Source organism: Mustela nigripes, chromosome 8, assembly GCF_022355385.1.
Source record: "Mustela nigripes isolate SB6536 chromosome 8, MUSNIG.SB6536, whole genome shotgun sequence".
NCBI lineage: Eukaryota > Metazoa > Chordata > Mammalia > Carnivora > Mustelidae > Mustela > Mustela nigripes.
The window spans coordinates 8,862,085-8,887,412 of NC_081564.1; the positions used below are offsets into that span (position 1 = coordinate 8,862,085).

Sequence of the window (25,328 nt, forward strand, 5' to 3'; positions counted from 1 at the left end):
CCACATGTTTGGTTGGACAGGAGGAGGTTTTGAAGCTTACAGACCCAGTATATGAACTTCTATTGGGCGTCTTTTCCCAGAAGACAATATTTTCTTTTTCCAAAGATTGATTGATTGATTGATTGATTGATGTATTTATTTATTTGACACACAGAGAGAAAGAGATCACAAGTAGGCAGAGGCGGGGGGGGGGGGGGGGGGGGGGGGGGGGGGGGGGCGGGCCTGTAAGCAGGCTCCCTGCTGAGCAGAGAGCCCTATGTGGGGCTTGACCCCAGCCCCCTGAGATCACGACCAGAGCCAGAGGCAGCGGCTTAACCCACTGAGCCACCCAGGCGCCCCAGCCTTTTTTAAGAAACCTTCTTAGTGTCACCTGAGACCATGTACTCAATGACCGTGAACCTGGAGCACTATCTGCAAGTCCTGACACCAGTTTCAGCAACACTTTACTTTAGCCTTCTCCCAAATCAGCATGGTTAGCCGCAAACTTCCAAGTTTTCCCATTTCATCCATTAATTATCTTTATTTTTGGCTGATCATTACTGACTAAACCATGGTACTTTTCGTTCTCTGTCCTTCAGAATAATTCATCCTGTCCCCAGCAATCATTTCCTACTAATTTTTTAAAAATCTCTCATTACCGTAAGTTTACTTATTTAAGTAATTTCTACACCCAATGCAGGGCTTGAACCACACTGACATCAAGAGTCACATGCTCTGTTGACTGAGCCAGCCCAGGTGCCCCAATATCTCATTTCTACCATAATTAAATGTTTTATTCTGACTGGCACTGTCAATACTGCTGCTGCACTTGTTGAACATGACAGCTTTAAGAATGGTAAGTATAAACATCAGGGATGGCGGACTATGAAATGACCACAGTCATAAATAACCTCCCCCTCCCAAAAAAATACCACCCATCCGTTGGTAGACTTAACCCACTTTTGTTCTGGGCAGTAGCTATGCTACCATCTGATTTCATTCAAAAGAGAGTTTGTGGGGCGCCTGGGTGGCTCAGTGGGTTAAGCCGCTGCCTTCGGCTCAGGTCATGATCTCAGAGTCCTGGGATCGAGTCCCGCATCGGGCTCTCTGCCCAGCAGAGAGCCTGCTTCCCTCTCTCTCTCTCAGCCTGCCTCTCCATCTACTTGTGATTTCTCTCTGTCAAATAAATAAATAAAATCTTTAAAAAAAAAAAAAAAAAGAGAGTTTGTAAGGGGAGAAGCTACTGCACTTAAATATAAGGCACTATGCATTCAATACCACGGGAATGATACCTACCAAAAGCTTTAGCAGCACAGGAGAAACCACATTTTCCAAAGGTACATATGGTAAGACACAACGAGAGAAGATCTGGGCTAAGCCATTAAAGACCTATGCTGAAGAGGATGAGAGGACTACACTGGCATGATTTGATTTATGCTGGAGAATAAATACAGTGTGCAGTCTGCAGAGGGACTTGGCAGGCCAAAGAATCTGGATTCGATTCAGCTAGTAATGAGAGCCGCTGAAAGTTTCTCAGTAGTAAGTGGGTAAGTGAAAGATGTTTGGGGAAGATTCTTATGGCTATGGAGTATGGAAGAAGTATCTGGACATGAAGAGACCAACTGGGAAGCCTGCTAGGCTCCAGGCAACAGATAATGTCTGGTGCCCATGATATAAAGACTCCCCTCACCACTTCTATCCACTTTTCTTCCCTAAGGCCAAAAGAAATCTCAGAATCCTCTGCACAGGGCCCCGGGGTGGCTGACATGAGCTAAAGGCAGAAGCTCAAGTCAAAATCCCAGGGTCCTGGGATCAAGTCCTTCCTGCTCAAGCAGGAGTCTGTACCCCTCCTCCTACTCATTCTCTTAATCACTCTCTAATAAATAAAGCATTAAAAAAAAAAAAAAAAGACAAATCCTCTACATAACATTCCAACCAGAATTGGTGTATCAGGTAAAACCAACTTGCCATGTAGATAGAATGAGTATGAGAAATGGATAGTCACAGAAGGAAGGAAAAGAATCCCTGGCAGAAACAATAGAGGAAATTCATTTACTGAGAACTAAAGAGTGCACATGGCTGGCTCAGTCACTTAAGCATCCAACTCTTGGTTTCAGCTCAGTTCATGCTTTTGGGGTCCTGGGATCAAGCCCAAGTCAGGTAAGGCTCTGCACAGAACCTGCGCTTGGGGTTCTCTCTCTCCCTCTCCCTCTACTCCTTCCCCCTCTCAAGCACTCCTTCTCAAATTTTTTTTAAAAGGAGACACACTTTCACTTGAAACATGACAAAACAAGAGCAAAAGTAGAGCCTTTGCTAACTCGGAAAACTTCAGAAATGTTTTATGGGTTTTGTTTTTTGTTTGTTTGTGTTTGTTTTTTGGGGAGGATAGGTGAATCTTTTCTTAGATTACTGAATAAACACCAAATTTTAAAAATAAGTCTTAAGAAAAAGGTTATATTAGGGGCATCTGGGTGCCCAGTTGATGAACTGTCTGTCTTCAGCTCAGGTCCTGATTCTGGGATCCTGGGATGGAGCCCTGCATCAGGCTCCCTGATCGGCAGTGGGAAGCCTGCTTCTCCCTCTTCCGCTGCTTCCCCACTCCATGAGCATGTGCTCGCTCTCTCGCTCTAATAAATAAAATATTTTTTAAAAACTGTATATTCGTATCACTATATCATACACCTAAAACTAATATTACACTGTAGGTTAACTAACTGGACGTTAAATAAATTTTTTAAAATGTTATCCTAGAAAGAAAAGGGAACAAGACTCCTGGCAAATAAGCTCTGTGGCCTTCGTTTCCTCACCCGTAAAGAAAAATAAGTACTAAAAATCCACCTGAGCCAGTTTCCAGCTCCAAATCTGTATGATCCTAAAATACTGAGTGCTTTCCATGTACCAAGAATGAAATGTAATAAAAACCCAGTATCGGGGCACCTGGGTGGCTCAGTGGGTTAAAGCCTCTGCCTTCGGCTCAGGTCATGATCTCAGGGTCCTGGGATCGAGCCCCGCATCGGGCTCTCTGCTCCGCAGGGAGCCTGCTTCCTCCTCTCTCTCTGCCTGCCTCTCTGCCTACTTGTGATCTCTGTCAAATAAATAAATAAAATCTTTTAAAAAAGCAAAAACAAAAAAACAGTATCTCAATTTTTAAGGTAGGTATTTTTTTTCCTCCTTTTTTGGAAAGATTTAATTGGGGCACCTAGGTGGTTCAGCCGGTTAAGTGGCTGCCTTCAGCTCGGGTCATGATCCCTGGACCCTGGGATTGAGCCCTGCATCTGGCTCCCTGCTCAGCAGAGAGAGACAATCTCAAGCAGGCTGAGCACGGAGCCCCCAGTGTCTATACGGGTAGCAGGGGGACCTGGGACTTGATCCCAAAACCCTGAGATCATAATCTGAGCTCAAACCAAGAGCTGAATACCCAACCAAATGAGGCACAGGTGCCTCCTCTCCTTTTAATAGGTGTCACAAATAAAAAGTTTTTTAAATGACTTTTTTTTTTTTAATTTTATTTATTTATTTGACAGAGAGAAATCACAAGCAGATGGAGAGGCAGGCAGAGAGAGAGAGAGAGAGAAGCAGGCTCCCCGCTGAGCAGAGAGCCCGATGCGGGACTCGATCCCAGGACCCTGAGATCATGACCCGAGCCGAAGGCAGCGGCCTAACCCACTGAGCCACCCAGGCGCCCACAAATAAAAAGTTTTTAATAAAAAAAACTGAGACTAAGAATGAGTGACCTGCCACAATTATTCAAATAGTTCACCACTTCTAAGGGCCAATGACTGTTTCAACCGAGAAACTGTTTCTGCCCTCACTGCTCTTAAATTTTAGTTACCAAGGGGTGAACCTTGATTCTAGCCTAGACTGGGGTTACCAGATAAAATAAAGGATGCCCCATTAAATCTGAATTTCATATAAATGAATAGTTTTGTTCCATGCAGTTTGGGACACATTTATACTTTAGTTATCAGTCACTGTTGATCAGAAATTCAAGTTCAGCTGGGCATCCTATATTTTACTTGCTAAATCTGGCAACCCTAGCAGAGACTTAACTATAAAACCCTTCCTCAGTCCTTTTACTACATCTCAGTGCTCTAAAATATTACAGTTTATATCACAACACAGTACATATACATTAAGTCAAACAGTTCTTTAAAATCATTCTCACCTCTAAGAATACAATGCATTCTAGTATCTTCTATTCTTTTTCATTTTTCTAAAAATGCTTGTCACAACTCACTAAAGTGATTTTTACAATTTATTAGGGGGTCCTGATGTACAGCTCAAAAAATACTTCCTTGAAAAATATGAAAAACAATTTACCTTTGTGTTGAGTCACTATTATAAGCCCATCAACTAACTATATTGTGCTATAAAATAGTAATGCCTCAGGCTGAATGCCATAGAAGGCATACAGCTATAACTTAGAGTCAAATGGTGTTCTTTTGTGTTTTTTATAGTTTTCCAATCTCTTCACTTTTTGTCACACAATTAGTATTTCTTATTGCTGTCAATATGTTTGCCTCTAAATGTACACCTTTCTGGGGCACCTGGGTGGCTCAGTTAGTTAAGTATCTGACTTGATTTCAGCTCAGGTCACGATCTCAAGGTCGTGAGAATAAGCCCTGTGTCAGGTTCCCCACTCACAGAATCTGTTTGTCCCTCCCCCATCTCTCAAACAAATAAACTCTTTAAAACATAAGTAAATAAGTTTTATTTCTCTATTGCTGGCAATCTGTAAATCAAAAATGTAAGCTATGTACAATCATGTGTAAAGTAAAAGCAAATAAAACTCTGAAAGAGGCCCTGAAGAGCTCCCCTTTCTGTAATCTATACAATCTTCAATGTAAAAACCATAGGTCTTTACCTAATTTCAAGTGTTTCAGGAATGAAAATAGGTAACTACACACTGTCCACAAAAAGGATTTTTGGGGAAAAAATGATTTTGAGCCCCAAAGGAAAAATGCGCAATTTGATTCAAAACTAACTTTTCCCTTCTTTTTAAACTAAAACTATAATCAGGATTAATTTTGCCTATTTACAAGATTACTATTGATAATATAATTTAATAATTCATAAAACCAGTAAGAACATAAAGTGGCAATCAAAAATATTTGACTACTGACAAAACAAGTACGACACTCTACAGTTCTTATATGCTTACTAAAAATCGGCTACATTCATTTATAATTACATGACAGACAAGTTTCATGCCACAAAGTGAAAGGATTTACAAAGCCATTATAGAATGCCATTTTATCCAGTTTCCAAAATGCAGTTACGTATTAATCATGGCATGAAATTGCTATTTTATAGATACTTCAAGGCTCATAATATACGCAATCTACATCAGAGTATTTTTAAATTAAAAGGAATTTCCAATTTTCACATGACAACTGCAAACAATTTTCAGCAAATAAAATCTAAGGCCAATAGTTGTGGCAAATTTTCACTTCTTTTTTCTCTTTTTAAAGATTCCATTCATCTATCTGACAGAGTAAGCACAAGGGGGAGTAGCAGGCAGAGAGAGAAGCAGGCTCCCTGCAGAGCAAGGACAGGCTGATGTGGGACTGGATCCCGGGACCACAGGATCATGACGTGACCTAAACCGAAGGTAGTCACTTAACCAGCTGAGCCACCCAGGTGCCAACTTGTGGCAAATTTTCATAAGCAACCACAGATTCATAACAATACTAAACTATTAAAAATAGTAAAACCAAGGGGGGCGCCTGGGTGGCTCAGTGGGTTAAAGCCTCTGCCTTCGGCTCAGGTCATGATCCCAGAGTCCTGGGATCGAGCCCCACATCCGGCTCTCTGCTCAGCAGGAAGCCTGCTTCCCCCTCTCTGTCTACCTGCCTCTCCGCCTGCTTGTGCTCTCTCTTCCTGTCAAATAAATAAACAAAATCTTTAAATAATAATAATAATAATAATAATAATGAAACCAAGGACTTAACATTTAAGTAGATTTCATGCCACATATGTACAAAATTGCATGTGTCTTCCAAAAAGATAAAAAACTAGATCTCCTATTTCACTGAGCCAAACTTCAAGGTTACAAAAAGATACCCTGAAGGTCGACCGTCTGTGATTGTCGTATTCTTTAAAATACACAGGATAGGGGCGCCTGGGTGGCTCAGTGGTTTAAAGCCCCTGCCTTCAGCTCAGGTCATGATCTCAGGGTCCTGGGATTGAGCTGAGCCCGGAGTCCCGCTCTCTGCTCAGCGGGGAGCCTGCTTACCCCCCCTCTCTCTGCCTGCCTTTCTGCCTACTTGTGATCTCTGTCAAATAAATAAATAAATAAATAATTTTTTTTTTTGGTTTTTTTTTTTTTAAGGTTTTACTTATTTGACAGACAGAGATCCCCTGCTCGGCAGGGAGTCTGTTTCTCCCTTCGGTCTCTCTCTCATTCTCTCTCTCAAATAAACAAACAAATAAATAAATAAAATTAAAATACATACCATAACTTTATTTAGGTCTATGTCTGCATTTATTTAAAGAGAAGAATATAGGGGCGCCTGGGTGGCTCAGTGGTTTGAGCCGCTGCCTTCGGCTCAGGTCATGATCTCAGGGTCCTGGGATCGGGTCCCGCATCGGGCTCTCTGCTCGGCAGAGAGCCTGCTTCCCTCTCTCTCTCTCTGCCTGTTTCTCCATCTACTTGTGATTTCTCTCTGTCAAATAAATAAATAAAATCTTTAAAGAGAAGAATATAATAAAATTCTACAAATAAGTTGTTTTGGTCAAGTCCCCCAACTTCTCAAAGCTTAGGGGTTCTTCCCTTCTAAGATTTTCTGTTATTTCTTCCTGCTCTAAAATTCTAGTTTTAGGAGGAAAATATTTTAAAAGACAGACAATATATACTCTTGAAGCTGCAACAGTTATATACCATATGATTCCATTGTTTATTCTATATATGTTCACAAAGAGTCTGAAAAGATGAGCTCCAAACTTCCAACAATAGTATGTCAAAGGAAAGATTGTGGGTGATTTTAAAGGAGTTTTGGCTTTGTTTTTCTGATTCTCTGTACTCTTTTCTACAATGAGTATTTAAATCTTACTGTTTTTCAAATTATGAGGCAAAACTTTCATATATAGATAAGGCAGTACCTGTACAAAGACTATTTATTAAATTTTTTTATTTTAAAAAAGATTTATTTTTGCACATGCACAAGAGAGAGTACAGGTGCACAAGCAGCGGGGAGGGGCAGAGGGAGAAGCAGACTGCCCGCTGAGCAGGGAGCCTGACATTGGGGGCTTGGGCTCCATCCCGGGATGAAGGCAGACACTTAACTGACTAAACCACCCAGGCACTCTCTATTAGTTTCAAGAATAAATCTGTTCTGTTGAGTCAACATGGATGGACTTAGAAGGTATTATGCTAAGTGAAAATAAGTCAGGCCCAGAAAGACAAATACCATATGATTCCACCCCTTACATGAAATCTTAAAAAAAAAAAAAAGAATAAACAAAGAGCAGAATAAGAACTATATGCAGAGGGTAGGGGAGCAAAATGGGTGAAGGGGAGGAGGAGATACAGTCAGTCACTGGAGTAAAAAGAGCGTAAGGAATACGGTCAATGATATTTTAATAGTGATGTAATGGGACAGATGATAACTGTACTTGTGGTAAACATGGCATAATACATAGATTTATCCAATCACCAAGTTCTACACCTCAAACTAATGTAACATTATATGTGTCAACTATACTCAAAAAAAATAAGAAGATCGGGGCACCTGGGTGGCTCAGTGGGTTAAAGCCGCTGCCTTCGGCTCAGGTCATGGTCCCAGGGTCCTGGGATCGAGCCCCGCATCGGGCTTCCTGCTCGGCAGGGAGCCTGCTTCTTCCTCTCTCTCTATCTGCCTGCCTCTCTGCCTACTTGTAATCTGTCTGTCAAATAAATAAATAAAAATTTAAAAAAAAAAAAGAGAGAGAGAGAGAGAAGAAATCTGTTCTGGACACCGGTTCAAGTACATTTCTTCTCTCCATTATACTACAGGCAGGTTAAGATCTGCTGAAGATCCACAACCATATTCTATACATATCTTCAAGTCACAAAGCCTGAAATCTTATATATATATGTGTATATATATATATATATACGCATATATATATGACATAAAAATCTCTTGAATTAATTGGTGTTTTAAATAACAGAAAAGCGGTTTATGACACCACTCCTACAAAACTGCAAATCTGCTTTGTTTGGCAAGCACCTCAATGGAGACTACTACTATTCTACATAGAACATTTATCTTCAAAAGCAGAAGAAATTCTTTTTGAGTAGAAAAAGATACTTTAAGGATATCAAAAAACACATTAAAATGCAGCTCAACCTATCCTAAGTAATGCTAGTAAAGGTCACACATTCAAAGGTGCCTACATTACAGATTCGAGATTTGGATGCTACAACCTTTCAAAGGCTTGATACCAGCTTCACAGTCACTGATAAGTCAATCTTCTGATAAAAACATCCCTATTTTTGAAGTCTAACATCTAAGCAGGCAAAAAAGACTCAAGAGGAAAGAGCACCCTACTTTTATTTTAGTAACATTCTTGCTAAAACATGAAAAAGACCACTGTACAGACCTCTTAAAATCACGGTATGGTAACAGTCATAAATGACCCAGATGTGCTTCAAAAACAAAAAAACAAAAACAAAAACAAGTACTTTCACTTAAAAAGATACAGTAGCAGCCAGGCCTGTTAATCAACTATACTGCAGCTGAAGTTACTACAATGATTTCAAATAGCTACAAAAACAGGGTTTTGTTCAGCCTCAACTCTTTACATATCAAAACGCTATCACTATCTATCCAAAATGGAAAACTACAACTCCAGGAAAAAAATCTTATAGAGACTTAAAATCCCTTTCAAGGTATAAGAACACACTTTGGGGGCGCCTGGGTGGCTCAGTGGGTTAAAGCCTCTGCCTTTGGCTCAGGTCGTGATCCCAGGGTCCTGGGATCGAGCCCCACATCGGGCTCTCTGCTCCGCAGGGAGCCTGCTTCCTCCTCTCTCTCTGCCTGCCTCTCTGCCTACCTGTGATCTCTGTCAAATAAAAAAAATAAATAAATAAAAACACACTTTGCCACAGTGAAAATAAATTCTAACACAGCTGTAGCTACACAAAACAACAATAAAAAAATTAAATCCTCCTTTAAGTCGAAACATATGGCTATTAAATAGCTATGATATGAGTTAACATCCCTTGTGTAAAATCTGCAAAATTATAAGTCTAATTAGACACGGAAAATACAAACTTAACATTTAACCAAAAAAGGAACACCATAACTGACACCATTAATGTTTTGACTTTTCCAAAATGCAAAATCTTTAAGCAACCATAGGCTTACTTTTTCTAACAAAGATCTGATATAGGTTTGTTGGGGGTTTTTTTGTTTTCTTTTTAAGATTTTATTTATTTGACACAGAGAGAGAAATCACAAGTAGGCAGAGAGGCAAGCAGAGAGAGAGAGGGGAGGAAGCAGGCTCCCTGCGGAGCAGAGAGCCCGACTTGGGGCTCCATCCCAGGACCCTGAGATCATGACTTGAGCCGAAGGCCGAGGCTTTAACCCACTGAGCCACCCAGGCGCTCCCTGATATAGGTTTTTGCCCAATCAAAAAAAGTCTATTTTCTCTAGGTACTTAGGATGAAAATTAAGTCAATTAGGTTAAAATACATAAGTCCATTAGAAAAACAAAAATGTACAGCTTTTAATAGCCATCTACAGCCTACCTCTGATGACTTCGATTGTCAATTAACTTTTCTGGTCCAACTGCAAATGTGGTTTTATCAATACCCACTTAAAATAATAAGTTAACAAAGGAATGATACAGTTTAAACCTTCTAAGCTACAAATAGGACCATATGACTGACCAGTGTACAGTTAAAGCAAATGGCTAACTACCTCAAAACTCTGCTCTAATGTTACCTCCTCAAAAAAGCCTCCCCAATCCACTTAAAAGTGAAACCCACTCCCTTCCCTCACACTCTCATATTATATCCTTAATCTGCTCTCCCCAATCCTATAGCTCTTACCTAATATTATACATAGTTTGCTAATTTAATGTCTCAATTAATGTCTGACTCATCATGTTAGAATGGAAACAGTTAGAATGGAGAGCAGTTATCTTTTTGTTTTATTCATTGGTATATCCCAAACACTTGTAACTGCCTGTACATGGATTTTCAATAAATTTCTATGTTCAATGGTGTCGATGTTTTAGGCAATTCTAGACTATATTTAAAGAGACAAATGTCTCGCAGATTCTTAAATGAAAACTTACACTAAATTGCAGCGTAATTTCGAAGTTGCAATGCCTTGAAAGAAAGAAGCAGTTACGAAAGTACTAAGCTGAAAATGACTAAAATAAGTTTTTACTCACATTTAATCCTGTATCCAAAGACATTCTAATGTTGTATTATTTAGGTTTAGGAATGGGTAACAGAATGGGTAATCCCATTATTTTTTTAAACAGGAAAGGGAATGTAGGAGAGGAAGAGATATAGGTTAGCCAGAAATAATTCCCAACAGTGCCATGAAATTATATAAAAGTCAACAAAAGTGACTTGGTCACAGGCTAACAGCTAATAAAAAATACTTTTAGATGAATGAGGGAGATTAACAACAACAAAAGCTTCAGAACAAGTTTCTCAGGACTTTCACTCCTCTACTTAGAGAAGTATGAGCACAATAGTTAAACCATGTATCCTCATTAGTGTTAACAGTTACTGTTTTCAAAGCATCTTCCCTTATATTATTTCATTAAGTCCTCAGAGAAACCAAATTCAAACTCAAGTATAAATAATCAGGTAGCTAACAAAAGTACTTAATAATGTATTCACTTGACAGTAAATGCAACTTTTCCCTTGAAAATCCCCCACAGTGTCTGACAAAGAAACCATTCTATAGAAGAGCCACCTTCCTGGCAATGGAAACTAACACAAGTCTTCTCAAGAGTAATATGGCACAGCTAGCAAGAGCCATAAAAACCTTGAAGCCCTTTGACCCAGTAAAACCACTCCTGGGAACTTTCTCTAAGGCAATAATTAGACTAAAGTCAAAAGCTATTAGTATAAAGATGTTTAGTGTACCACTAACTATAATAACAAAGATGTAGACACCCAAATCCCAACAGTTGAGTGGTTAACCAAAAACCTAAAGAAAATTTATATTACAATGCTAAACAGAAAAAAAAAAACCATTAAAAAAAAAACCACAAAATAACCTGCACAATCATTAAAACTACATAAAAATGAAAAGGTAAAAACCAAAAACAAGATTTTGATTAACAGACTTTAATATTATGGGTATGTCGTTCTAAGAGAAAACAGTAACCTTCTAAAACATATATGATAATTTAAGGCAGAATAAATTTTTGAAAGCCATAAAAAAACACTATTTTTTAAAACGTCAAACATAATGAAATGTTAAAGAAGACATGTGAATTTCTTGACTTTCAAGAATATTCTACTATCTCTAAACACATCAAACCCAATGCTGCATTTTCTTTCTTTATCCCTGCCCTCAGGGACATATTTTAACTGCTGACAAACACAAACATATGTAAGGAGACCTTAAAATCTGTAACCAGTTTACAAAGAACCCAGCAGCAGTGGTTCAAAATCCAAAGGAACTCTATGTGAGATCTATGTAATAAAAGTACACATTACATGAATCCAATGAAGAGAACTTCACGTATCTATCAAAAAGAACAAGGGCAAGAATTCATGTCTCAAATGAAAGAACTTAAAGCAAAGAAGAATTTAAATTAATCTTAAATGTAAAGCCTCAAAGAACAGAAAAGGCTCTTTGGTACTAAAACATTCCAAATATTTTTGATCATTCAAGCCACTCTGCAACAGATTATAATTTTTAAGCCTAAGGAGAGCGGTCGCAACCTAAAAGCCTAAGTTTTAATTTCTAATTATATGAACAAGTAAAATACATCTGCCAAATCTCTATGATACCTAAGAAGAAAAATACCGTGGATCCTTTTCTGTAAAAAATTAGGTACAAAATTTGTCCATTTTTCACTGTGGATGCCACTGAAAAAGGGAAACTGAAGTTACAGAATCCTAAGTGGAAAGAGCTGGGAAAATAAGCACTTTATCTGAACTAGTTAGGGTAAGGTTAACGTTTGAGGGTGGTTCAGAGAAAGGACAACTGTGAAGGGGAGGTAGGGTAGAAGTAAAAAAAAACAAAAACAAAAACACAATGTTCGTCCTTCCCCCCTTGAAAGCAGGATTCCTTAAAAATCAGCCCGGATTCATCCTGAAGGGTAACTTCTCGGGCCATAAATGAAAATTCTTTGAAAATGGATCGCTGAAAACCTGTTTTCAAAAAGAAAACTCAGTGCGTGGGGAAAAAAAAAAAAAAAAAAAGACCTATCCCACCTTCTCAAGCCCAGGATGTCTATTTCCGGAGGACCCTCGTCACTGACTACCAACCCCGCCTAGGTCTAAGGGAGGCAAGGCAGTGCCGAACACGGATGGGCTCGGGGCACAGGGGAAATGGACTTGCGTGCCCTTGGTGAGCTCTGGCGGCACTTCCCAAGTTAAGGACACTGGCCACAATGGAATGGAGTCTATTGACATTTGCTGCCCCGTTTGAACACTAAGCATTTTCTTAGTTCGTGAAATACGAACTGTCAACCACCCCCCACACACACACCCTCCCCAACAGGCCTTCCCGCACAAACACACCCTCCAAAGTCAGACTCGGTTAGAGAGACAGCACACAGCCCCCAGTCCCTACCACAAGCCTAGGTTTATGGGGGAAAGAGGAGGAGACGACGCAAGTAAACACCCGCATTTCTGCTTTCAGGAAGCCCACCAGGTCTCCTGCTGCAATCCCTCTCCCCTCGAAATTCTATGAATTGGGGCGGGGGTTGGGGAAAATGCGCAGCGTGCCCGCTCCTTGCCACCACCATCCCCCTCTGTCCCCGATCTGGCCTGGACTTCTGACGCACGCCTGGGTCCGGCCCTCGCCCACCACTATTCAAAGGCGCCTTCTCGGCCTCGACAGCATTGCGGATCGGCCACCACCCGCGGCGGAGAGGCCTTGCGGGGGAAGGAGGGAGGCCGGGAGGGGGCCGGGCACTCCCCACCCCTTCCTCAGGTGGGGGAGGGAGGAACGCTGCAGGAGACTGCACAGAGCCCCACGATTCCTGGAGTTCTGGAGCCCCCGCCGCTACCTCAGATTTAAATGGGGAGGGGAGCGGGGACCACTACCCACCCACCTCAATCCGGTTCTTCGAGCTTTCCCAAGGCAGGGGAGTGGGGTGGTTACGCACACCAGACAGACCCTAACGATTCCAGATGAGCCCCGTGGCTGCCCCTTTAACGGACAGGGGGGGACGCTGCCCTAACTTTCCCCCTCCCTTGTTATTCCCCAAAGGGGGAGTTGGCAAGTTTCGGGAGACTGAACCAAAACCTAAAGACCATTCCACGTTAATATTTAAACGCGGGGGGGAGGGCGCGGGCACTGCCCAAGCATCCCCTCCACGTTGGGGCTAAAAGAAGGACAGGGGCTGACAATTAGTGAGACCTGTAAATCCCTCCCGAACACTTAAATGGAGAAGGGGAGGCTGCCCAGTCCTTCCATCTTGACCGTTTGGGGGAGGGGGTGGGGATGTTGCAGGAGGCTGGACACAACCTGACATTCCCGGAGGGACCCCGCAGTGCCCCCCCCCATCCAAACCCCGGGGCTCCAAGGGGGAGAGGGAGCCCCACCCCCCACTGCGGGCCCCCAGCCCACACCACCAAGCCTGGCCGGTCACAGGGCGGGGACGACGGTGTGGGCCGCGGGGGAGGGGACAGGAGGCCTGAGCTCGTCCAGGCCCGGAACGGAGGGGGCTGGGGCGCGACACCCACCTGCCCAGGCCGGGCCGCCCGCCGCCGGCGCTCGCCGCCGCCGAGGAGGAGGAAGCCACCGCCGAGGACGACGAGACTGAGGACGGCGACGGCGCGGCGGCGGGCGACGTGAGAAGGCCGCCGCTGCCGCCGGGCTTACGGGCATTGGCGGCCGCGGGCGGCGGCTGCTGCTGCTGTTGTTGCTGCTGCTGCTGCTGCTGCTGCTGTTGCTGGGGCTTCAGCGACATGGTGAGGGGCCCATACACCGGCCCGCACGCCGGGCGGGGACAGCCGGGAGCCGGGCGCGCCGAGGAGACGCCGGAGCGCGGTGGGGACGCACGGGCGCCGAGCGGGGAGGCGCGGGATGGCGCGGCCGGGGGGGCGCCCGGGCCGGCTATGGGGAGAAGGAGGACGACGAAGGGGCGGGGAGGCCCGCCGAAACCGAGGAGCCGCCGGGAGCCGGGCAGGGACGCGCCGCCACCGTTGCCGTTGCTACCAAAACAGTCTGAGGCGGAGGGAGGCGAGCGCTGCCCGGAGGGAGGGGGGCCGGGGCCGGGCGGGGGAGGGGCGGCGGAGGGATACGGGCCCGGAGCCGCGCCGCCGCCGCCGCCCCGCCCGCCCCGCCGCGCCGGCCGCGGGAGCGAGCGCCGCCCGGGCCACCTGGCCGCGGCGAAGCGGCGTGGCTCGATGGCCGCTGCGGGACCCCGAGGAGCTGCGGCCGCCGAGCGCATCGGGGGTCGGGCACACAGAGGCGCCTCGTGGCGATGCTGGGTGGGCGCGGTGGTGCGGAACGGGGACTCTTTACCGGAAGTCGGAAGGGTCGGACGGAAGCAGAACGTGAGACGACCCCGGGGCCGGGAGGGACACGTGAGGAGCGGGCGCCGCGCTGGGCTGCGTTCGCGGGGGTCGGGTGAGGGCCCGGCTGGCGGCCCTGCCCGGATCCGCCCTCCTCGAGGCGGGTCTGCCCTTCGGGAGGGCGTGTCTGTCTTCGCCCTCAGGGCCGGCCTAGTCTAGAGGACGGGAGGGAAGCGTTTCTTCCCCGCCCCCCAGTAATCCTCCGGCGTCCTCAGAGTACTGGGAGAGTCGGTGTTTACCCCCACCTGATGCAACCTCGAACGTGGACTGCGAGTCCCTTCAGGGCGGAGACTCTGTCTTGCTACGTAAGAAGCATCTAGAACACAGGCATCCCATAGTTGTCTTTGTATCCCCGGCACCTGGCACACAGTAGGTTCTCACCGCGTCACTGAATGTCTAAAAGGCAGACCCTTTTTTCCCTTGCCAAGACTAACAACGAGGTTGGAGTCGAGCAACCTCTCCGGGCCACCTACATCTGGTTACCTTTTCCCCACTTTTTTCCACCCCAGCAGGAGCCAGAAAACTCTTTTGGGTATCTGACCTTCATTTGAACCCATTTTCCCTCACTTGAACTTCTTTTTTCCTCATTCATGAGACTCAAAAGGAAATGTACGTGATTGGTAGAGCTATGGATAATGGGGTCTCCCTTGGTGGAGACAGAACAGACCTCACAAGAATGTGTGAACTTTAGACCTTGGCCCCTTTAGAAGTTTTACTTTAACTTAGATTGCTAGCCAGCACAGTAGTCCGTTTTTAAAATATGTGGCAATTAAACTGGAAGCTAATAGATTTTTTTTTGTTAAGAATTGAGGTTTTTGGGTTTTTTTATTTTGTTTTTTAAGTAAAATTAGTTAAGGAGTCTGACCAGAATTGTCAGATACAGACTTTATTTAAAAAAAAAAAAAAAAAAAGCCTTGGAGAATGATTAAACCACAAGTCTCCAGGAGCCAAATTGAAATTAATCTCCTAGATAGTCCAGGCAAAAATTAACATTAATTCTGCAAATACTTGAAAAATAGGAAGTCAGCTTTAACTCCCAACTGAGGTAAAAAAGTTGAGAAGAAAAAAAAAGTATTATTTTAAACCAACAGTTGCAAAATCCTTTAAAAATTAACCCAAAGGAAACAGATTAAAAAACCAGAAGAGAGGGGTGCCTGGGTGGTTCAGTCGATTAAGCCTCTACGTTCAGCTCAGGTCCTGATCTCAGGGTGGTGGGACTCAGCCCCACAAGGGGCCTCCGGCTCAGCCAGGAGTGAGAACGCTTTCCTTCTACCCTGCCCCTCTGCCCTCTCATTCTCTCCCTCTCAAATAAATAAAATCTTTTTTTTTTTTTAAGTGTTTTAGGGGCGCCTGGGTGGCTCAGTGGGTTAAGCCGCTGCCTTCGACTCAGGTCATGATCTCAGAGTCCTGGGATCGAGTCCCGCATCAGGCTCTCTGCTCAGCGGAGAGCCTGCTTCCCTCTCTCTCTCTGCCTGCCTCTCCATCTACTTATGATTTCTCTCTGTCAAATAAATAAATAAAATCTTTAAAAAAAAAAAAAAGTTTTAAAGGACCATAATAAAAATTCATCAACTTCCTCTGGTTTAATGATTTGATCGTTAACCATATCTGGAAACATGATCCCAGAATTCAATCTTAGGACCAAACTGCAGACAGGTGGGAGATAAAAGAGAAGTTGAGTAAGAAAACCTGAAGCTGACAGCTGAACTTAATTTCATTTAGGATGAGAAAGTTTTTACTATCATTTAAAATATATTTAATAATTAGGGGCACCTGGGTGGCTCAGTCATTAAGCGTCTGCCTTCAGCTTGGGTCATGATCCCGGTGCTGGGATGGAGCCCCACATCAGACTCCCTGCTCAGCAGAAAGCCTGCTTCTCCTTCTCCCACTCTTCCTGCTTGTATTCCCTCTTTCACAGTCTCCCTGTCAAATAAATAAATAAAATCTTTAAAATATATATATATTTAATTTATTGAAGTATAATTTACATATTATAAAATTTATCAATTCTGTATACAATTAATGATTCTCAGTAAATGCATAATTATGGAACAATCGCCATTAATTTCAGGACATTTCGACACCCCAAAAAGATCCTTATACCCATTAGTAGTTACTCCTGGTTCCCATTCTCAGCCCCAGCAAACACTAATATATTTTCCATGGATTTATCTATTGTAGACATTTCATATAAATGGAATCTAACAATAGGCAATGTTTGCCTTTTTTCACTTAGCATATGTTAATGTTTTGGAGGTTTATCTATGTCCTAGCATGTATCATTACTTATTATCATGGAGTAGTATTACTTATTATCATGGAGTAGTATACCATTGTATGGATGTATCACATTTTGTGTATCTACTCATCAGTTGGTGGGCTTTTAGATTGTTTCAAGTTCAAGGCTATTATGGATAATGCTGCTATGAACATTTTTGTACATGTATGTCTTCATGTGGATATATTTCTCTTGAGCAGAGGCCTAGTAGTGGAATGTTGGGCTGGTATGGTGAATTTATATTTAACTTTTTAAAAGATACTATCAGGGCACCTGCATGGCTCAGATGGTTAAGCGTCTGCCCTTGGCTCAGGTCATGATCGCCAGGTCCTGGGATAGAGCCCCATGAAGTGCTCCCAGCTCAGGGGGAAGCCTGCTTCTCCCACTCCCTCTGCCTCTCCTGCTACTTGTGCTCTCTCTCTCTCACGTGAATAAATAAATTTTTTTTTTAAAAGAAGATACTTTTTTCTAAAGTGACTGACTGCCATTTTACATCTACACCTGGAATGTTTGAGGGTTTCTCATTAAAATTTCTGCTTTTATATTAAAATGGAAACCGAAAGCACCTCTACATAATGGAGTCCATTCTGTACACACACCCTTTTATTTCTTTGTCCAAGGAAGATCGCCACCCAAAATCAAGAAATATGTTTTATTGCAAACCCTTCACCTCCATTCCAGACATCTGAAAATGTAGCTATGTAACAGCAACTGTGACATCAGCATGTTCTAGCTTTCAGTAAATGTCAGGATAATATACCTTAAGACAAAATGGTTTGTGGGATGCCTGGGTGGCTCAGTCGGTTAAGCACCCAGCTCTTGATTTCAGCTCAGGTCATGATCTCAGGGTCCTGGGATTGAGCCCTGCATCAGGTTCTGTGCTCAGTGGGGGGAGTTGCTCGAGATTCTCTATCTCCCTCTGCCCCTCTCTCCAACTCAAACACATGTGTTTTCGAGCTCTCTCTCTTTTCCTTTAAAATAAATAAATTTGGGGCAACTGGGTGGCTCAGTGGTTAAGCATCTGCCTTGGGCTTAGGTCATGATCCCAGGGTCCTGGGATCCAGCCCAGCATCGGGCTCCCTGCTCCGTGGGGAAGCCTGCTTCTCCCTCTCCCACTCCCCCTGCTTGTGTTCCCTTCCTCTGTGTCTGTCTCTGTCAAATAAATAAATAAAATCTTAAAAAAAAAAAAAAGGTGTGGTAGGCACCCAGTAAGACCACCCATGTGGGGGCACCTGGGCGGCTCAGTCGGTTTAGCCTCTGCCTTTAGCTCAGGTCATGATCTTGGTGTCCTGAGATCAAGCCCTGCCTGCTTCGTGCTCATTGCTCAGCGGAAAGCCTGCTTCTCCCTCTCCTTCTGCTTTCCCCCTTCCCCACTCTGGCTTGCAGTCTGTCACTCTCTCTCTCTCAGATAAATAAATAAAATCTTAAAAAAAAAAAAAAAAAGACCACCCCCATGTGATCCTGCTCACCTGGTGGCCAGACCCAGTGAAATTTCTACCAACTGAATATGAGGTGGACCTTAGTGGCTTCCTTCCAACAAAAAATTTGAAAAAACTATAGGTTTCCACTTCCAATATTGAGTTATAAAAAGACTGTGGCTTTTATTTTGGACTGCCTTCTCTCACTTGTTTGAAAGAAGCTAGCGCCATGTGGCGAGCTACCCTATGGAGAGATCTCCATGGCAAGGAATTGCTGTCCACAAGCACTGCAGTAGGACCTGATGGCTGTCAACAGCCATGTGGGTGAGCTTGGAAATGACTCATCCCCCAGCCAAGGTTTGAAGTGGCTGCAGTCCTGATCAAAGCACATTAATAGGCTTTGTTAGAGACCCTGAGCTAAAGACCCTCCACTTAGCCTTTTTGTTGTTTCAATCAATAAGTTCTGGGATAATGTTTCATGCAGCAAAAGACAGCCAATACAGATGAAGCAAAAAGTGCATTTCCTATGATTTCCACGTGCGTTCAGAATTCTTTAAAGGGGCGCCTGGCTGGCTTGGTTGGTGAAGCATGTGACTCTTGATCTTAGGTTTGTGAGTTTGAGCCCCACATTAGGTGTAGACATTACTAAAGGCGCCTGGGTGGCTCAGTTGGTTGGGCAACTGTCTTCGGCTCAGGTCATGATCCTAGAGCCCCGGGATCAAGTCCTGCATCTGGCTCCCAGCTCCATGGGGAGTCTGCTTCTCCCTCTGACCTTCTCCCCTCTCATGCTCTCTCCCACGGTCTCTCTCTCTCTCAAACAAATAAAATATTAAAAAAAAAAAAAAAAAAAGCATGGACGCCTGGGTGGCTCAGTTGGTTAAGCAGCTGCCTTCGGCTCAGGTCGTGATCCCAGCGTCCTGGGATCGAGTCCCACATCGGGCTCATTGCTCGGCGGGGAGCCTGCTTCTCCCTCTGCCTCTGCTGCCACTCGGCCTGCCTGTGCTCACTCGCTCTCTCTCTCTCTGGCAAATACATAAATAAAATCTTTTAAAAAATTAAAAATAAAAATAAAAAAATTAAAAATAAAGCAATTTAAAAAGAAATTAAATCTTTAAGGGGTGCCTGGGTGGCTCAGTGAGTTAAGCATCTGCCTTCTGCTCAGGTCATGATCCCTGGGGAATCCTGTGGCCAGCTCCCTGCTCAGTGGGGAATCTGCTTCCCCCACTTCTCTGCCCCTCCCCCCACTTGTGCTCTCTCATTCTCTCACTCAAATAAATAAAATCTTTTTTTAAAAAAAGATAAAATCTTTAAAATTAAAAAAGAATTTTTTTAAGATTGTATCTATTTATTTGACACAGAGAGAGAGAGTGAGAGAGGGAACACAAGTAGGGTGAGTGGGAGAAGGAGTAGCAGGCTCCCCGCTGAGCAGGACCCTGGGATCATGACCTGAGCCAAAGGCAGAAGCTTAACAACTGAGCCACCCAGCCCCTGCCCCGCAAAAAGAGAATTCTTTAAAGACAAATGCTGAAATCAGAAATGTTATATCCAATAGAATTTAAATTTCTGAATGCTTCCTAAATGATCTTCCGGCAGCCACTTAAACCAAATCCACAAGTGTTGCTGGTGAGTTGTCATCAAGGGCGATGAAGAACATTGTTCTGAAAGAGTTCTGACATTGAGAAATGTTGCTAAAATTTAAATTTCAAAAGTAGTTGTGGACATTTCAAACACGATTTCAGAAATGAAGAATGTGTCAAATGAGGAAGCAGAAAGACTTTCAAACTTGGGAACCTAGTCCTGTGAATTCCGCACTTGCTTTCTGATTTTCAATGACCCTTCAGCGAGCCGTATGGCCCTTTAATTTTTATCACTTCAATGATTAATCAAGTCTGAGGATATGGGGCTGAAAAAACGGAGGCAGCCCCACAAAGCCGAAATGCGGAGGGTGATTTGCTACCTCTCAGTACGGCAGCACACATCAGGTGATCCAGTATTTTCAGCCATTCATTTTCCTCCAATCATTTCTTTTCAACTCTCTTCATTTGAGCATGTTTAATGTATGATGATACATTATTCACTCAATACTCTTGATTTCACTTTCAAAAGCATGAAAATTAATTCAAATCAAAAGTAACATGCGCCCCCCCATCCATCCTCAAGTTTTCGCATAGATCAATCCTCATTTAAAAAAAAAAAAAAAAAGAGCAGATGTAATTTCAAAAATAGGACCATGGCTAATTAAACCAGTGTTTTTTTCTAACCATGGTTACTCAGAATTCTTAGAGGCTAATCTATTTGTAGACACTCCAGGAATCCCAAAAGACTAAAAGCAGTAAAAAAAGAAAACATGTATGGTGCGGAGGCCTTCCAGGAGGGCATAATTTATACACCTTGTGTGCAAAGTAACAACTTTCCCATAGGTTTGAAAAAAAAAATTTCGGGGGGGGGGGTGGCAAAGTTGTAGGGGAACAACCACCACATTATCTGAAAAGCTTTTAAATGAGCCTTTCCTCCACACAAGCACCCTTCTGGTTGTTAAGTTGCTCATTTTGTTTTACCTTGTGGGACAGAATAATGATGCGGCGACATTATTCACGAAGCAAAAGCTGGATGCCAGCTGAAATGGACACAGAAGAAAGAATTCTTTATTTTTCATTGGAAATGCTTGTGCTGCGCAGAGCCAGAAATTTAAAGAAACGCAGCCTTTTGTTTTTCCTCATTCTCTCTTTGTTTTCACTCGCCCCCTATTTTCGGTGGATTTGGGGGGCAGCCTGTTGTTCCAGGGGCCATGGATTTATGGAAAACCCAAGATTTGAAGCACGCACCATGTGACGAATACAGGAGAGAATTTGAAATTGATGTGCTCCGCACTGGAGATGGCTCAAGTGCTGTTAGCACGGGATGGTGTTAAGTTTGCTACAAGAGATGGGGAACCCCACAGTGGAACCCCCAGAGGGATCAAACTATAATTAATACTGGCGTCACTGACCTATCATCTTAGAAGGAGGACTTGGCTGTTTGTTTCAGAGTGAAATCAGATAGGGGCTTAACAATACTCATTGTCTTGCTCAAGACCCTATTTTATCAAAACTATCCATTTTCCCTAAGGTAGGCCAGGACAAGAGAATGAGAATAATTGCAAGCCCTTACCTCACAGTGTTCTATGGGCCAGCTCTGTTCTAAGTGCTTTCTACATAATAACTCACTCATTTAATCCTCACAATATCCACTGGTTCTCAATGGAAGGGGAGAATTTTGCGCTGCCCCCTCCCCCGGCAGGGAACATTTGGAAATGTCTAGAGATATTGTTGGTTGTCACAAATGAAGAGGAAATGCTACTGGCATCTTGTGAGTGAGGTCAGGGAGGCTACTGAACACCTACAGCGCACAGGACTGCGCCCCTCCCCCAAACCACCACCACAAAGAATTACCCAGCCCCAAATATCAGCAGTGCCAAGGTTGGCTGGGAAAACCTGCATAACACTGTGAAGTAGACAGGATTATTATTCCCATGTGACAGGTAGGGAGACTGAGGCACAACAAGGTTAAGTCACTTTGCCTAAAGTCACGTTCATTGTTACAGCTAGCAAGTCACGATCTCGGGGTCCGGGGATGGAGTACCGCACTGGGTCCCCTGCTCAGTGATGAGCCTGCTTCTCCCTCTGCCTCTGCCGTTCCGCCTGCTTATGCTTGCTCTCTATCTCTCTCTCCCTCTCTCTCTGACAGACAAATAAATAAAATCTTAAAAAAAAAAAAAAGGAAATTTATTTTACCATGTGCATATATTACCTTTTATTAAAAAAAATAATAGGGCGCCTGGGTGGCTCAGTGGGTTAAGCCGCTGCCTTCGGCTCGGGTCATGATCTCAGGGTTCTGGGATCGAGTCCCACATCGGGCTCTCTGCTCAGCAGGGGCCTGCTTCCCTCTCTCTCTCTCTGCCTGCCTCTCCATCTACTTGTGATTTCTCTCTGTCAAATAAATAAATAAAATCTTTAAAAAAAAAAAAAAATAATAGACTGTTAGGGCATCAGTAAGAGTAACTACTGTTTATATAACGCTTCATGATTTACAAAGCACTTTTATTTGTAGGATTTCCTTTGGTGTTCACACCTTTGCAGAGACAGTGACCCTGGATTAGAGAGGTGGCCTGAGCCACCCAAGGTCACCCACCACTGACTCCCTCACCTACCTCCTTTCCCTGTTTCCCAAAGATCAATCACTGCCCCCACCACTAACTTTTGTTTTATTCCACCACAAATTGTCATTCACAAACTCTAGCAGAAAATCCTGATTCCCATAAAAAGAGAAAAGGCCAGTTTCAGTAGGCACTTAATAAACCTGAGCTCACTCAATCTGATAGAGACTCGCTCTCGGTTTATACACATTTGCTTATTTGGGCCTGGAACAGCATATGCTTCCTATTTAAACCTGCTAATGACTACCAGCCCCAGGCCAGAATGGTGGGGCCCACATCCAAGGCCACCCCCTAATGACCCAAGCATTTCCAGGCAGGGAGAGGACGGCTGGACAACGAGCCTGCTTTACCCACGCGTTTCCATCGCATGTGATTTGGGCGCAGTTCACATTCCCTCATGGATAAAGCTTACTTCTCTTCCAGTTAATAGCTTGTGATACGGGCATTCGGAAAAGTGCCAGCCTAGTTCATCAGAGACGCTGAAGCCAGAAAACCACAAGGGGCCTCCTGGGAAACTACTCTTAGTCACCAGACTTCAGCGGGGCTTGCAGAGGGGACTGCTGGGGTGCTGGGAGTGCTGGATTCACCCTCCTGTGATCGGGACCCCGCTCTCTTCCACCACGCACATGGTTCATTTCTGTCCTCAGCGTGTCAATACCGGATAAGTGTTCATCCGTCACATAAGCAACGGATAGGCTTCTGGTATCCTGAAAATGACCCAGGAATCCTGTTACTGCGATTCCTTTCCTTTTTTTTTTTTTTTTTGTTAAAGAATCTATTTATTTGAGAAAGAGTGTGTGTGCACATGTGCCTGTGAGTTGGGCCAGTAGGGAGGGAGAGAAACCCAAGCAGACTCCCCACTGAGCGTGGAGCCCAGTCCAGGGCACCATCCCATGACCTTGACACCATGACCCAAGCCAAAACCAAGAGCCGACCACCTAAGCGATTCAGCCACTCAGGGTCCCCTGTTTCTAATAATCTCAACACATTTTTTAAAAAGTTGTTGTTCAGTGTTTAAGAACATCCTAAATATTTGTGTATTGGTTAGCATTTTCCCTGCAACAAACTGCCCCCCAACATGGTGGCTGAAAACAACAAGCTTTTTTTTTTTCCCCTTAAAATTCTTAGGTTGGCTGAATGATTCTTCTCTTCTGGGCTGGCGTGATTGGTCTGGCGTGGATGGTCTAGAATGGCCTCACTGACATGTCTGGCCATTGGCTCTGGATCAGCTGGGGATGGGAAGCACAACTTGGCCACATAACTCGAATCATCCTGCAGCTGGCCTGGCCTCATTCACGTGGCAGTGGTCACCACGGGCCCCAGAGCAGCATGTACTGGGCAAGCCTCAACCCATGGCACTTTTCATGTCTCTTCTTGCGTCACATTTTCTAATGTCACATTTGTCAAAGCCAAGTCTAGATTTGAGGGGTGGGGACAGAGACTCCATCTCTCGAGGCAACAAGCTGCAAAATGACTTTGCAAAGGATAAGCATGCAGGGAGGAAAGATGTAGCTTTTTTTTCCCTTTTTTTGGAATCTATCACAATCAGGGATGGGTAATTAGAAAAATCTATTTAAATCTTTTTTTAACAAGAGGACGCCCAGTATTTGGAAGAAAGCTGAGAAGCCTACCTTTAACCCTTTGATGACTATCAAACCTCCAGATTCTTGGTCATCTCACTCAGGATTGCTAGAAGCATCCCGATGAAAATAGCACCACATGAGTTTTCTGCAAAGCTTGTTGTGATGGTTAATGTTATTTATAAACTTGACTGGGCCATGGGATACCCAGATATATCTGGTGAAACATTATTTCTGGGTGTGTCTGTGAGGGAGTTTCCAGAAAAGATTACCACTTGAGTTGGTAGATTGAGTAAAGCAGATTGCCCTCTCCAGTTGTGTGTGGGTACCACCCAATTCATTGAGGACCTTACTAGAACAAAAATGCAGAAGAAGGAAGAGTCCTCTCCCTGACCACTTGAGTTGGGTCACTGGTCTTCTGCCCTCAGACTGGGATCTAATATCATTAATGTTCCTTGTTCTCAGGCATTTGGACTTAGAATTAGACTACCCCATCAGCTTTCCTGGGTCTCTGGCTTTTAGATGTCAGATTGTGGGACTTCTAAGCCTCTACAAATACACAAGCCAATTTCTTATAATAAATCTATTTATGGAGATATATATCTATATCTATATATATATATATATAGTTATAATTATAATTATATAATGAATTTCTGGAGTATCAGCATATTACTCAGGGTCCCCCAGAGAAACATTACCAAAAGGAGACAGATAGATAAATATCTATCTATCCGTTTCTCTGGGGGACTCTGAGTAACATACTGATACTCCAGAAATGTCATCATATGACCTTGGGAAAGTCATCCTCATTGTCCCTATGGATGATGAGGGAGGCACTAGATGTTCTCAAGTTGCAAGAGAACTTTTTTTTTTTAAGATTTTATTTATTTATTTGACAGACAAAGATCACAAGTAGGCAGAGACGCAGGCAGAGAGAGAGGAGGAAGCAGGCTCCCCGCTGAGCAGAGAGCCCGATGTGGGCTCGATCCCAGGACTCTGAGATCATGACCTGAGCCGAAGGCAGAGGCTTAACCCACTGAGCCACCCAGGTGCCCCGAGAACTTTATTTTTTTTTTTTTAAAGATTTCATTTATTTATTTGACAGACAGAGATCACAAGTAGGCAGAGAGCCTGCTTCCCTTCCTCTCTCTGCCTGCCTCTCTGCCTA

At 43.8% G+C, this 25,328-nt stretch overlaps 1 protein-coding gene and 1 long non-coding RNA gene across 9 annotated transcripts in view; one reads left to right on the top strand and one right to left on the bottom strand.

The window, feature by feature from the left end:
* The window catches only part of ATXN2 (ataxin 2), a 116,024-nt gene extending 101,615 nt beyond the window's left edge, over nt 1-14,409 (bottom strand). For 5 of the 7 annotated variants that reach the window (XM_059408425.1, XM_059408427.1, XM_059408426.1 and 2 more), the window contains exon 1: nt 13,853-14,173. In XM_059408425.1, coding sequence (XP_059264408.1) covers nt 13,853-14,079 — 227 coding nt within the window. In that variant the 5' untranslated portion in view covers nt 14,080-14,173. Of the gene's footprint in view, nt 1-13,852 lie in introns of all 7 variants that reach the window. The other 2 variants (XM_059408422.1, XM_059408421.1) reach the window with 1 other exon arrangement.
* The window catches only part of LOC132023162 (uncharacterized), a 41,922-nt gene continuing 30,584 nt past the window's right edge, over nt 13,991-25,328 (top strand). For both annotated transcript variants that reach the window (XR_009405879.1, XR_009405880.1), the window contains exon 1: nt 13,991-14,080. This is a non-coding gene — a long non-coding RNA (uncharacterized LOC132023162). The remainder of the gene's footprint in view (nt 14,081-25,328) is intronic.